General features: G+C 39.5%; 2 gene segments (V, D, J or C); both read right to left on the reverse strand.

Moving 5' to 3' along the window:
* Window positions 1-4,741: 4,741 nt before the first annotated feature.
* Window positions 4,742-5,375, reverse strand: LOC127690729 (T cell receptor alpha variable 10-like). The segment is given in 2 exon segments: window positions 4,742-5,067; window positions 5,284-5,375. Coding segments are annotated over 2 exon segments (378 nt in total).
* Window positions 5,376-7,864: 2,489 nt separating this feature from the next.
* LOC127690730 (T cell receptor alpha variable 9-2-like) lies at window positions 7,865-8,413 on the reverse strand. The segment is given in 2 exon segments: window positions 7,865-8,229; window positions 8,326-8,413. Coding segments are annotated over 2 exon segments (411 nt in total).
* Between the last annotated feature and the right edge of the window lie 6,447 nt (window positions 8,414-14,860).

Genomic DNA, 14,860 nt, shown 5'->3' on the forward strand with positions numbered 1-14,860 from the left:
AAAAACTCAGGTGAAATCAGATGCTGGCAAAGAAGTGGAAACACACTCCTCCATTGCTGGTAGGATTTCAAACTGGTACAACCACTCTGGAAATTAGTTTGGCGGTCCCTCAGAAAATTAGACATAATACTACCTGCGGACCCAGATATACCACTCCTGGTCATATCCCCAGAAGATGTTCCAACATGTAATAAGGGCACATGCTCCACTTTGCTCATAGAAGCCTTATTTATAATAGCTGGAAGCTGGAAAGAACCCAGATGTCCTTCAACAGAGGAATGGATACAGAAAATGTGGTATATTTACACAATGGAGTATTAATCAGCTATTAAAAACAATGAATTCAAGAAATTCTTAGGCAAATGGCTAGAACTAGAAAATATCATCCTGAGTAACCAAATCACAAAAGAACACACAGGGTATGCACTCACTGATAAGCAGGCAATAGCCCAAAAGCTCAGAATAAACAAGATACAATTCAAGATCCAGACCACATGAAGCTTAAGAAGAAGGAAGACCAAAAACTGGGTGATTACGTTTTTCTGAAGCTGGGTGGTGGTGGCGTGTGCCTGTAATCCCAGCACTCTGGGAGGCAGAGGCAGGCAGATTTCTGAGTTCGATGCCAGCCTGGACTACAGAGTGAGTTCCAGGACAGTCAGGGCTACACAGAGAAACCCTGTTTCGAAAAAACCAATAAATAAATAAATAAATTATAGAAATTATAAATAATAAATTAATAATAAATCAATAAATATAAATAAATAAATTTCTTATAGAAATTATTATTTCTATAAGAATATTAATTTATTATTATTTATTGAAAAAACATATGAAAAGCTATTACTGTGGAAGTGTCCTAAAGATATACATATATGAAAAGACTCTAAATGGACACTTTATACAATGCAGAGAGAAACTTCTAACTACACTTCTTATGCGACCAAGTGAAACCTCCTCTTCCAGGAATGGGTAACAATCTTGTTGGAACTTCCACATGAACATTTCAAGCTCTGATGTCTTGTTAAGCTTTGGATTTACCTTTCCTCCAGCTGCAAACTGCACCAAACAGAAGAAATGGGAAGAGAGCTCTGTAATATTCTGAAAGTACAAAACACACTGCTTCTTTCCTTTTCTAACCACAGTCCCAGTAAGCATTGTACATCCTCCTGCTATCAGCTTCATCAGAAAGTTGGTAAACTGGCCTCTATATCCAGCATGGTGGCACATGTCTGTAATTCCAAAATGTCAGAGGCAGAGACAACAGGATCTCAAATTTGAAGCCAACCTGAATGTAGTGAGTTCCAGAACAGTTTTCTCTACATGCTAAGTCCTTGTCTCCAAAACCCTCCACTACCAACAATGATGTGAAGAAACTGAATTTTAATCCATATGTAATCTCTGGCCAGTAGCTATGGTTTTAGATCGTGATGATAATCGCTTTTGAGTTCATTATCCCATTAGACACTGTAAAGTGGTCCAAGAAGGTCTAATGGCAAACAAAATGAATCTCTGCAGATCTCTTAAAACTGCCCTTATGCTTGTTCTAGTTTTTCTTATTGTCTTAATTACTATTTTGTTGCCGAGACAACATTACCAAGGCACCTTATAGGCAAAAGAGTTTATTGGGAGGTTACACTTCACAAGCTGAATCTAGAACCATCATGGCAGGGGGGCACAGCAGCAAGTAGACAGGCAAGGCAATGGAGAAGAAGCAGGATGCTTACATTTTGATACATGAGTATAAAGCAGAGAAAGAAATCTACCTGGGAATGGCATGAGTCTTTTAAAACTTAAAATCCCGCCCCAATAAGCACACATTTTCCTCCAGTAAGCACACATCTCTTATGCTTCTCAAATAATTTTATTAACTGTTAAACAGGCATTAAAATATATGAGTCTATAAAAGCCACTCTCATTCAAACTACTGCGTTTTATAGAACAAGGTTCAGTTGTGACCAAGAAATTAGAAAAGAAAAAGAAAGGAAGGAAAGAAGGGAAAAAGGAAAAGAAAAGAAAATGGGAAGGAAGAGGAAAGATAGAAGAGGAACCTGAAGGAAAGACCCTATTGTTTTAGACAGCACACACTTGAGGTACAAAACTTGGGATCTCTCTGTAAGCATTAGCTCTCACAATACCCAAGGGGCAGTTCATGCTTCCAAAGGAAAAAAGTAATCAAGAGTCCTATTTAGGCATCCTGTATGTGAACCACAACAATGGCTAGCATTACACAATGTGTGTCATGGTAGCTACAACATCTGTGTAGCTGGATTTAAAGTCCATCGATAGAAGGGAATCCAGGCCTTTTGTTGTAAACCTAGCTCACATACCCATAGTTAATGAGGCTATGAACCCTAAAAGAGAACACATTGATGTCACTTTCCCTAAACCAGTATAATTACTAACAAACTTCTAAAAGCTTATCATTATACATACAGATAAGTGTAACTCTCATCTCTCGTCACAGGAGTTTCATTTTGCAGCAAACAAGAGAGACCATTATAGATGTCCAGAACTTGTTAAAGTGCAGAGCAAAACTAACCACAGAATATCTAACCTCTACTGATATAACTACAATCCAGCCTCTACACTCGAGGCTCAAGAAACACTGAAGAAGAGGAGGGAAGAAGATTGTAAGAACCAGAGGAATTGGACACCTGCTGTGAGACTGTACCTGCTGTGCGACTGTGTCTTCTATACATGACAGGAGAGCTGCGTCTAGGAAATCTTAAAAAATGTGGTCACCTAAACAAGACCTGCAAAATAGCAGCACCAACTGACATGTCAACACAGATATGGAAAATCTCACAGAGCCTCATTCCTAGATGAGGTGGCAATTAATGAGTACTGCAGAAAAGAGAACCAGCTTTCTCCAGGGATAAGATGGTTGATAACTTATCTAATCCCAAGTGGTCCTGTAAACACATACATATGGAAGCAATGCTAAATAAACTCAACAGTTTTGTGTGTCTGTGTATATATGTGTGTATATGTGTATGTATGTGTGTATGTGGGTGTATGAGAGTGTGTAAGTATATGAGTGTATGTGTATATTTATATCTATATGTGTGTATTTTGTATTTATGTGTATGTGTATGTATTTGTGCACATGTGTTATGGGTCTATGTGCATGTGTGTGTGTGTGTGTGTGTGTGTGTGTGTGTAACAGTAATAAAAGAAGATGACATAAATTTGAGATGGAGTAAGGTATTTGTGGGAGGATTTATAATAGAGAGGATGCAATAAAAATTATATAAGTATGGTGCACCTGAATGAAATTTGAAAAATGTTTAAAGTAGTAATAATAATTAACCTCCGTAAAATACTAATATATGAAAGAAGGAAGACTGGATGCCTTTCCTTGTCTGGACTTCATCTAAAGAACACAGCTTGTATAAATTCCTGAGGCAATAAACACAATAGAGCTGTGGACTCTAAGAGTCTTTTTTTCCTATGATTTTTTTCATTTTAATATTTTTATTTTCTATATTCTTTGTTTACATTCCAAATGATTTCCCCTTTCCCAGATCCCCTCTCCCCATATGTCCCATGAACCTTCTTTTCTCTACCCATTCTCCAATCACCTCCCTCCTTTTTCTCTGTCCTTATATTCCCCTCCAACACTAGATCAATCATTTCCAGGATCAGGACCCTCTCCATACTTCTTCATGGGAGTCATTTGTTATGCGATTTTTGCCTTCGGTATTCAGAGCTTCTGGGCCAATTAATATCCACTTATCAGAGATTGCATTCCATGTGTATTCTTTGGGGATTGGGTTACCTCACTTAGGATGATATTTTACAGATCAAACCATTGCCTAAAAAATTTGTGAATTCATTGTTTCTAATTGCTGAGTAGTATTGCATTGTGTAAATATACCACATTTCTGTGTCCATTCCTCCTTTGAGGGACATCTGGGTTCTTTCCAGCTTCTGGCTATTATAAATAAGGCTGCTATGAACATAATGGAGCATGTGTCTTTATTGCATGCAGGGAATCCTTTGGGTATATGCCCAGGAGAGGTATAGCAAACTCATAGCCCTGAGTGCCTCCAAAAAGAAAATGGAGAGAGCATACACTAACAGCTTAATGACACACCTGAAAGCCCTGGAACAAAAAGAAGCTATTTCACCCAGGAGGAGTAGAAGGCAGGAAATCATCAAACTCAGGGCCAAAATCAATCAAGTAGAAACAAAGAGAACCATACAATGAATCAACAAAACCAGGAGCTGGTTCTAAGGGTCTTATGAAGAGCTGTAGACTGTGTGGGGCAGAGGGTTTTGCACTCTGCCCAGATTAGCACATCCATACTTGGGAGTGGTCTTTCCTTATTGAAGGTGTTTCTGTTTCCATTTCTAAGCACATATCTCTGGTGCAATCCTCTTTCCTGGGACACACTAGTGTGGTCCTGGCCGCCTTCTGCACACTGTTGCTTGGCTCGGCCCGTCTACACTTTTTCCTTAACATTCAGTGCTTTCTAGCTGTTTCTCTGACCTCAGTGGTTAACTGAAAGGCTACTGTCTTCTCCATCTCCCCACTTCATGGTGGCTGCCAGGATTACCTGCATTTCTATAATGTTTTTCTCTTAAAAATCTATTGAAAATATCCTCAAGTGTTCTTTTCAGAGTGTTTAAAAAATTGTCTTTCTAATGATACAATGACCCAAAAAGGGAAAATCAGTTCCCCAGTGTTGAAAAGGCTTCTCTGTCACCTAGGCCTCCTCAAGGCCTCCAGGGGCAGGTTTCAGTACTGGCTGTTAGTGTCTGGAGAGCACGGTGCGCCCACCACACAGAGGTAGGTGGCAGTGTCATCCAGCAGGGAGGATGTGATGTTCAGGGTGCTGTGCTTAGCATCTTCATCCAGAGAGGCTGAGTATCTCCCATTTGACGTCTTGTCTTCTTTGCTAGTCAGGACTGTCAGGGACACAGGACCCCTGCCTGTGTCTTGTTTGTACCACCTTAAGTTGTTGAAGGGATTCACAGTGTAGCTGCATTGCAGGACACAGTTCTCTCCCTGACGGACAACCAGGGACTGGGGACTCTGCTCCACTTGGGTCTGGCCAGCCACCCCTGTTCAGAAAGCAGTGAGAGATTCCAGAAGTCAATCATCTGCGCTTAGCTCTGGTAGTTAGTTCTCACCCTTCCTTGCTCTCTACAGGCCTCTCAGGTTATCTACAAGTGGCTGATGTGGTTCCCTCCTCCTAGCACACACAATTACATCTCTCCCCAAATCCTAAGATGTTCTTTGTCTTCCTATGGCCCTAGCTAATGTCTCCACTCACTTACACTGATAATGCAGCCAGAAAACCACCCAGCAGGCACACAGGTACATTTTCATGGTTGTTCTGCAGAAGCCTGCCTCAAAGCTGCTGCCTTGATTCATCAGCTCTTCGTAGTAACATTAAATGGGGGCTCTCAGTAAGTACAGCCAATCAGAGACCTGATACATGCAAACACACACACACACACACACACACACACACACACACACACCAGCTCCTGGAGGGAGAACTAATGCAAGTACTGCCATCTTGGGGTCAGAGCTATACTCGGGCAAAGTCTTTGAATAAGCTTTTGGTGGTTGCTTTTTATTGTTGGCAATGTGTATCAGGATGCAAATTCCTGTGTGTGTGTGTGTGTGTGTGTGTGTGTATGAATGTATAGAAAACATAGTAGTCAAGTATTTCAGGACTATGTAAGACAGTTAATATTTGCTTTCCTCATCTGAAAATAGATGCCAAAGGTTTTTTGAAAGTTTGAACAGCAATGATTCATGGCAGAAGCTAATGATAGTGACTAGCCTGAACTTAATACTGAAAATGTAAATGTCTTTAGAATGTGACTATACCTCTATTCTATTTGCAACTATGTCATCAATTTCAAAATACAAGATTTGTCCAGAAGCAGGTACATTAACATTCTGTGTAAAAAATATTTTTATTATTTTTAAATTTCATGTAAACATACAGTGTGTTTCTGACTGAATATAAAATTCTCCTCTCAAAGCAATGATATGATTTTTCAATCATTAATTATTAGTTCAACAATGCTTTTCAAGAACTATGCTGTCACATTGCACATAAGGATCATCATTTCTCTGTGCTCATAAATTACACACTAAGGCAGGAACAGTTGAGTATCTGGCACAGATACCAACAGGCAGTAAGTGCTGAAGGTTTTGAAAACTCCTTTCTTAACACATCTCATTTCGCAGTGAAATTGGAATTGTGAAATGTTTAGATATGTGAGGAGTTACTGTATGTCTGAGATCCAATGCTCACTGATGTAAAATCTAAAGAAAAGAGAATAATACAGGACAAAGCAAGTTTTTAGGAGAGAATTACTAGAGGTAAAGATGGTGTGGTTTCTGATTTTGTGACAGCATAGCCAGGCCACATCATCCACACAGGTAGTCTAACACTTGTCTGAATCTTACTGTGAAATAATTGGACCTCATGTGATCCTTTTGAAGGGTTTAAGAGAAAAATGATAGTTTGGCATTGTGACTCGGGAGACAGAGGCAGAGGCAAGTATATCTCTGTGAGTTTGCAGCCAGCCTGGACAGTTCCAGTGTGAACAAGGCAGCATAGAGAGTCACTGTCTCAACTTTAAAAAGAAAGGAAAGAAAAGAGGGAGAAAAAATGGAGTTTCCCACAACACAGCAGAAATCCCGTCTTCTGCACAGTGAATGTCTCCAGCCCGCCAGGTGGCCGTTGCTCCTGAGTCCCTCTTTCTCCGTCGGTGGAGAATATTCACTAAGGTTACTCTTCTCGAGCAAAGACTCCTAGTAATGGGCAATACAGAGCCTGAACTGGCCATCTTCTGTAGCCAGCAAGGCCTCAGGTGGAGGGACTGGGACACCAACTCAGCAACAAGACCTTTGACCTATAGTTTGTCCTGTGTGCAAAGGGTTCTGGGACTGAGTCTAGCAGAGTCGTCAAAGAGACCAGTGAGACTTCATCCCGCAACTGATGGGCACAGGTGCAGAGTCCCACAGCCAAATATTTGGCTGAACCCACAGAGTCCTTCAGAGGATGGGGAGGAAGAATTGGAAGAAACAGACAGGTCAAGGACAATACCACCATGAGAACAAGTCCACAGAATCATCTCACTGGGACCCATGGGGACTTTTAGAGATCGAGGAGCCTGTTGGGGTCTCCCCTAGGGCCTCTGAATATATGTTATGGCTGAGTATGTATTTTTGGGGAATCCTAACAGTGAGAGCGGGGACTGACCCTGACTCGTTTGCCTACTTGTAGGACCCTTTTCCTCCTACTGGGCTGCCTTGTCCAGCCTTGATGTGATGGCTATATGTCTGGTCTTATTACAATTGTGTTTGGTTACTGTCACAGGAGCCCAGCTCTTTTCTGAGGACAGGTGGGCATGTGGATCTGGGGGAGAGGAAGGTAGGGTGAGAGATTGGGAAGAGAGAAGGGAGGGAAAACTGTAGTTGGACTCTAATATATGAGAGAATAATTTTTTTTTTTTAAAAAAAAAAAGATTTCCACAGGGCTTTATTAGGAAATGATTGCTACCCTCTGACTCCTTTCCTTCCAGACTCTGTTAGGTCATACCACGCAGGTGCCACTTTCTCCAGCACATTTGATTATCTGAACGAAGATGAGGTTTAAAATGTGGCTCAGTGGCAGAGCATTTGCCTTGCTTGCATGGGGCTCTGGGTTTGATCACCAGCACTGCAGGCAAATAACTTGAATGTGATACTGCAATGACTGCGGAGACTTGTTCATTCATCTAATGATTTGGGAAGTTAATGTGGCCTGGCATGACGACACTTGTATGATTTCCACCAATCACGGCTGCACACGGAAGGCTGCGCGGAAGTCAGGGAGATTTCAGAGGCAGCTGCTCAGCAGCCAGACCACCTGTCGCCTCTCGGTTTGTGCTCAGCTTCCCCTGTGGTTTCTGTCGCTGTGTCAGCCAGAGCACAGTAGTACACGGCCGAGTCTGACTCGTGCACTGAGGCTTTCCGCAAGTGGAAGGCGGTGGTCCCTTTATCATAGGTAGCTTCAAACCCTCTGCTGCTTCCCTTTTCGCCAGCCACAATGACTTTGAGGAGGAGTTGTAGACCTTCTCCAGGATATTGAACATACCAGAAAAGAGTTGGGTAACCTATGCTTGTGGCTGAATACGTGCAATTAATTGTCAAGGATTTGTTTTCTGAGATGGTCACCTGGCCTTCGGTCTGAGTCACGGAGTCTCCATGGGTCCTTCCTACAGTGCAAGGGGAGGAGAGAAAGGGAGAGGGAGAGATGAGCTCTGTGTCGCCTTGAAGATATCTTACCTCTAAAGACTTCACTGTTTACTTACCGAGTATGAGAAGTATTACAGCCACGAAGCCTAGAGAAGAGTCCATCTTTAGTATCGTCTAGAAAGTGACCTTGATGCTTCGCATGAAGAAGTGTGAACTCAGAGAAACTGCAAGTCATCTGCAATATAAATCACTCAGGAAATGAGCCTGTGTTAGGAATCTTCGCCCCCTGGTGGACAGGAGCTGAACTGAGGATGGATACCTTGTGCTCTCTCCCTGATCCTATCAATAAAGGATCTATCAGTCTTTCAGCCCTTTGTATCTAAAGACAGCTATCAAGGCAGTATATCTCTGTGAGTTTGGAACTAGCCTACTTTACAAATAGGGTTCTAACATAGAGAGCCACTGTCTCCATTTTAAAAAGAAAGCATCTCAAGGTTGTTTTATTTCAGATTACACCTCTAAGCCCATACCTAGAAACATCACAGACCTCTACATATTCTTGCATCTATTGTGAGCCGGCCTGTAATCCACAGAAATCTCATGAAAGTGATTCAGGTTAAAATCACAGAAAACAGCAAGAAGTCACCTCATGCTGATTGATTCTATTTTCATAACAATTAAAAGGAATTATTGACATATAAAGACAACAATTTATATTTGTTAAAGGACATAAAAGTAATAGATACTGGTTAGGAATGCAAAGTCACTACTCAAACAGCCATAATTTCTTTGTTCTATAATAACTATATTTTAAGATTGTCATCTTTCAACAAAAGTGTTTCACATTATATAATCCATCGACAAGTACTAATCAATACTTCAGAATCACTGAAAAGTGTAAAGTGTGAATTCTAGACAGAACAAACTCCGTAACATAAGTAACTGAATCCCAAGGATCTGGTACTGATGTCTCATTCACTCACACCTTCTGTGTCTTCAACACAGCATTGTCGCCCATCAGGCAGATGCTGACACTGTGCTTTATGCCGGTCCAGCACAAAGGATACTTTCCACATTAATTAGTTCTTGGGCCTGGCTGGCACCCACTCTCCACGGATCAAGAAGGTCATCAACGCAGAATCAACCTGCGATAATTCCTCAGATACAGACAAACTACAAAGTAACAAATTCAAGGCCTGTTACTCTGTGAGTTCATGTATACCTTCTCCTTTTTCACTTCACAAGTCACATCAGCAGAACTTCTTTACAGAACTATGCTATGAATCCCAGAAATCATCAGTTATAAAATTTATTCCTATGTATGACAATAATGTAAAGAATGGATGAAACTGGGGTTTTTGAAACATATGGAGTTTTATTTTCACAGAATAAAAAGTTATATAGATGAAAGGATATGCAACAAATATGAATGCAGTTACAATTACTTTAATTTCTACTACCAATTTATAATTCACTGGCTGAGAATTTTATACATGTACATAACATGTTTTTTTTCACAAACCCGTGTGTTTTTCCTTCAGCTTCTCCAAAGCCCCCACTATAACATAACAGAGGTGGTAAACTTTCTATCTGAACGTGCATCGCACCTTACTTATAACACTTACAAGAATTGTAAAGCTGCTAACTTTTAAGGCTCCTAAGCCCCCATCTTGGTGTTCCACTTGCAAGGAAGTAGGAAGTTACAATACAGGATAGTTCATTAGCCAAACTCCTCTATTCTAAATTTGGGCACATATAGCACCTTAAGGTGAGAGGTGGAAGGAGGAGTCAGAGAATGAGATTTTGGAACAGCAAGAGTATGTTTATGACAGCAGACCTGGGGCTGGGTGAAAATCTCCACATGGCAGCCATGGGTGCTCATTCAGAAGAATGCTGTGAAGGATGATGCTGGAGAAAAGGAACTCACAATCTGTCATTTTCCTGTGGACTTCTAAGGACTAATTATTATTGGTTTATTGATAAGAACATGGATTGGTGCGTAGCAGATAAACTTAGGCACAGAAAATGAGACATTTTATGCTAGAACTATGGTGGGCCATAAATAGGATGTTTCCATCATAGAATATGCTGCACAGTAGACAGTCAATAATTTCTTTTTTTTTTAATTTTTATTTATTTATTTATTTATTTTTGTTTACATTGCAAATGATTTCCCCTTTTCTGGGTCCCCACTCCCCGCAAGTCCCATAAGCCCTCTTCCGTCCCCCTATTCTTCCATCTACCCCTTCCCACTTCCCTGTTCTGGAATTCCCCTATACTCTTGCACTGAGTCTTTCCAGAACCAGGGCCCACTCCTCCATTCTTTTTGGACATCATTTAATTTGTGGATTATGTCCTGGGTATTCAAAGTTTCTAGGCTAATATCCACTTATCAGTGAGTACATACCATGATTGATCTTTTGAGACTGGGTTACCTCACTTAGTATGATGTTCTCCAGCTCCATCCATTTGTCTAAGAATTTCATGAATTCATTGTTTCTAATGGCTGAATAGTACTCCGTTGTATAAATATACCACATTTTTTGTATCCATTCCTCCGTTGAAGGACACCTAGGTTCTTTCCAGCTTCTGGCTACTACAAATAGGGCTGCTATGAACATAGTGGAGCATGTGTCCTTATTGCATGCTGAAGAATCCTCTGGATATATGCCCAGTAGTGGTATAACAGGGTCCTCAGGAAGTGACGTGCCCAGTTTTCTGAGGAACCGCCAGACTGATTTCCAAAGTGGTTTCACCATCTTGCAATCCCACCAGCAGTGGAGGAGTGTTCCTCTTTCTCCACATCCTCGCCAACACCTGCTGTCTCCTGAGTTTTTGACCTTAGCCATTCTGACTGGTGTGAGGTGAAAAATTTCTTTAATAAACAGAAGACCATAGTTTTTAATTCTTGCTGTGCTGGTAGTATAGAACTGCATGCTTGATTTCTTGATATTAAAATTAAATTTCTATCAAGATTGAAAACTTTTATTTGCCATTTTTTAGGTGTTGGACTAAAATTAGCTATGACTAACTCCGTAATAAAATTTAGTAGTACACTTAGTATGAATGCATTACAGATCATCTATATTAAGGTAAGACACATCCAAAGAGATAAAAGAAGCACAGAGAACACAAAATATAAAGGACCAGAAAAATGTCCCATAGCATATTGTTGATAAAATATTAAATAACAAGAAAAAACAAACAAGGAAAATATACAAAAGGAAGTGATGGAAAAACCACAAGCTACATTTAAAAAAACTATAATGTTAACAGCTGATTTCTCAAGGGCCACTTTAAAAGCCTAGCTCTGACTTATTCTGTCAATTTTTTCTCTAATTCATCACTTTGTCTGCCCCTTAATTAGATGTCACCTTCAAACATGGCTCCTTCTTTCTGCAAAATAACTTTACCTTCATTGCTAGGGATTAAAGATACATACTAAGTGCATGTATGTATCCAAGCCAGATCATGCTGTAATCCAGGACATGTCTACATTCTGACCAGATCATATAGACCTAGAAGACCTTCAGATGTGATCCCTTGTCAAAGAAGCCATAGTACTGGATTAAAATCTCAAAATCTCTCTCTCTCTCTCTCTCTCTCTCTCTCTCTCTATATATATATATATATATATATATATATATATGTGTGTGTGTGTGTGTGTGTGTGTGTGTGTGTGTCTGTCTGTCTGTCTGTCTGTCTGTCTCTGTCTCTGTCTCTTTCTTCCTGTGTGTGTGTGTGTGTGTGTGTGTGAGAGAGAGAGAGAGAGAGAGAGAGAGAGAGAGAGAGAGACTAATCCACAGAAACACTTTCTACTGTCATATTGGATTTTGACTCAGGTAGACAATCTCTCCAGACTAATAGCCTGCTTACAGGAGACTCTCCTCCAAACTCACTGCCATTCCATGGATTCAGAACATAGTGCTTTCTTCTAGATACTCTCAGAATACCTTCCTAGTCAATCTCCAATTCTTCCTGTCACCTGACAACCCATGGAAGCACTGTGCAAGAAACTCCATACCCTCCACACTTGCCTAGCAGCAAGTCAAATAACAGAACACTCAACCAACAAATTCAAGACCAGATATTGACACCAAAAAACACCTCAAATATGACTACAAATGCGGAGATCCCAGCACAAAAACACAGGCATGAACAGCCAAGACAATGTTCTTCCGTCAGAAGCCACTAACCTTGTTGCAGTAGGCATTAAGAAATGCAATATAGGCTGAACTCAAGAAAAGGACCTCAAAATGGCAATTATAAATATATTCAAGGACTTTTAAAAGGATATAAATAAATCCCTAATGAAAATATCAAAACACAAAAACCGGTAGAACAGAACAATAAAAACAATATCAGATATGAGAGTAGAATATAATAATAAAAGAATCACTAGAAAGTACTTAACTGAAAGAAAACTGGAATTGAAAATTTTAGGATGACCAACAAACAACAAACTGCAAAGGTAAGCCTCACAAATGATTGCAAGACATGGAAAGAGCCTCTCAGGTGTTGAAAGCAAGGTCAAAGAAATGAATGGCACAGCCAAAATCTTAACTCAAAAAAAATTGAACACAAAACACCAGAAAATTTATGATACTATGAAAAAACCAAACCTACAAATAATAAAGATGGTGAAAGAAGAAACACAGGTCAAATACAGAAATAATTTTTAGCAAAATCGTAGAAGAAATTTTCCCCAATTTAAATAAAGTGGTACAAGAAGCACCAAATAAACAAAACTACACAATAAATTATTCTGCAAAACAGGAACTGAAAGAACATTCCCTAATACTTTTTATGAGCTCACTATTACCCTAATATCAAAATAAAACAAGATCTAGTCAAAAAAAGAAAATTATATATCAATTGTTCTTAGGAACACAAATTCAAATTTTCTCAATAAGATATTTACAAACCGCTGGGCAGTGGTGGCACATGCCTGTAATTCCAGCACTCTGGGAAGCAGAGGCAGGCAGATTTCTGAGTTCAAGGCCAGCCTAGTCTACAAAATGAGTTCCAGGACAGCCAGGGCTACACAGAGAAACCCTGCCTCGAAAAAAAAAAAAGATATTTGCAAACCAAATCCAAAAACATCCACCATGGTCAAATTGACCTCATCCTAGAGATGAAAGAATGTTTTAACAATTTGCAGCAAGCTCAACATCAAACTAAATGGAAAGAAATTGAAGTCATTTCCACTAAAATCAGGAATGAGACAAAGATAGTCATTCTATCCATACCTGTCTCACATAATACTTGAAGTCTCAGCCAGAGCAATCAGACAATGAAGGAGATTGGGAAAACACAAATAGAAAAGAGAGAAATCAGACTATCTTCATTTGTATACGATATGATTGTATATATAAGTGACCCTAAAAGTTCCACCTTAAAACTCCTACAACAGATAAATACAGAAAAGTAGTGGGAATACAAAATTCACACAAAATAATCAGAAGGCTTCCTATAAAAAAATTATGACCAGACTAAGAAAAAAATCAGGGAAAATGTACACTTTTCAAAACCTCAACAAATAAAATATATTGGGATAACTCTGACCTAGCAAGTGAAAGGCTTGTGTGATAAAACTTCAAAGACATCAAAGAAAGAAACAGAAGAAGGTAACAGAAGATGGAAAGGTCCTGCATGCTCAGAGATCCATAGAATTACTATTGCGAACTGAAAGCAATCATCAGTCAATGCAATCCCCATCAAAATTACAACACGTTTTTTTCACAGAAATTAATTTTAAAAAAGCAATTCTCAAATTCATATGGAAACACAAAAAATTCCAGGACAGATGAGAACATCTTGAATTATAAACGAATGGCTGGAGGGAGCACCATCCCAGGTATCAGAGTTATGCCACAGAGCTATGATAATAAAAACAGCATGGCACTGACATAACAACAGACACGTTCATCACTGGAATTGAACTGAAAGCTCAGACATAACTTTACACACCTATAAACACCAGATTTTTGGCATGTCATTGAGATAAAGTGGCAGCCTATAGAAAGGAGAGATCTTTACCAATTACACATCTGATAGAGGGCTAGTATTAATTGTATTCTTTTTAAAATAGAAGATCAAGATAATGATTGCTCAAAGAAAAACCTGGATACATAACTGGGCAGAGTGTTCTCAAAGGATAAAACATATATTGCTGAAAATCACATTAAGAATTATTCAATATACATAGCAACACAGAAATGCAGGTAAAAAAGTTGTCAAGGATTATCTTACCTGAGTCAAAATGGTCAAGATCAATAATACTAATGAGAGGATGTGTTGGTAAGGACATGGGGAAAGGGAAACAGCTATTTATTACTTGGTGGTAGTGAAAACTTGTACACCTACCATGGAAATCAGGAAAATAATTTCCAAAAAAGTTGGAAATAGATAGACCCACCTCAAGTTCCAGCTTTATCACTCTAGGTACCTGAAGGACTCCACAAACTTATAGAGACACATGCACTCTTCCATGTTCATTGTTACCTTATTCACTGTAGACAGGAACTGGAAACATCCTAGACGTCTGTCAACTGATGAATGGATAATGATGATGGTGTGATACATTTACGCAATGGAATAGTATTCTGCTATCAAAACAGACATTATAAAATTTGAAAATAATTGGGCATG

This window comes from Apodemus sylvaticus, chromosome 8, assembly GCF_947179515.1.
Source record: "Apodemus sylvaticus chromosome 8, mApoSyl1.1, whole genome shotgun sequence".
NCBI lineage: Eukaryota > Metazoa > Chordata > Mammalia > Rodentia > Muridae > Apodemus > Apodemus sylvaticus.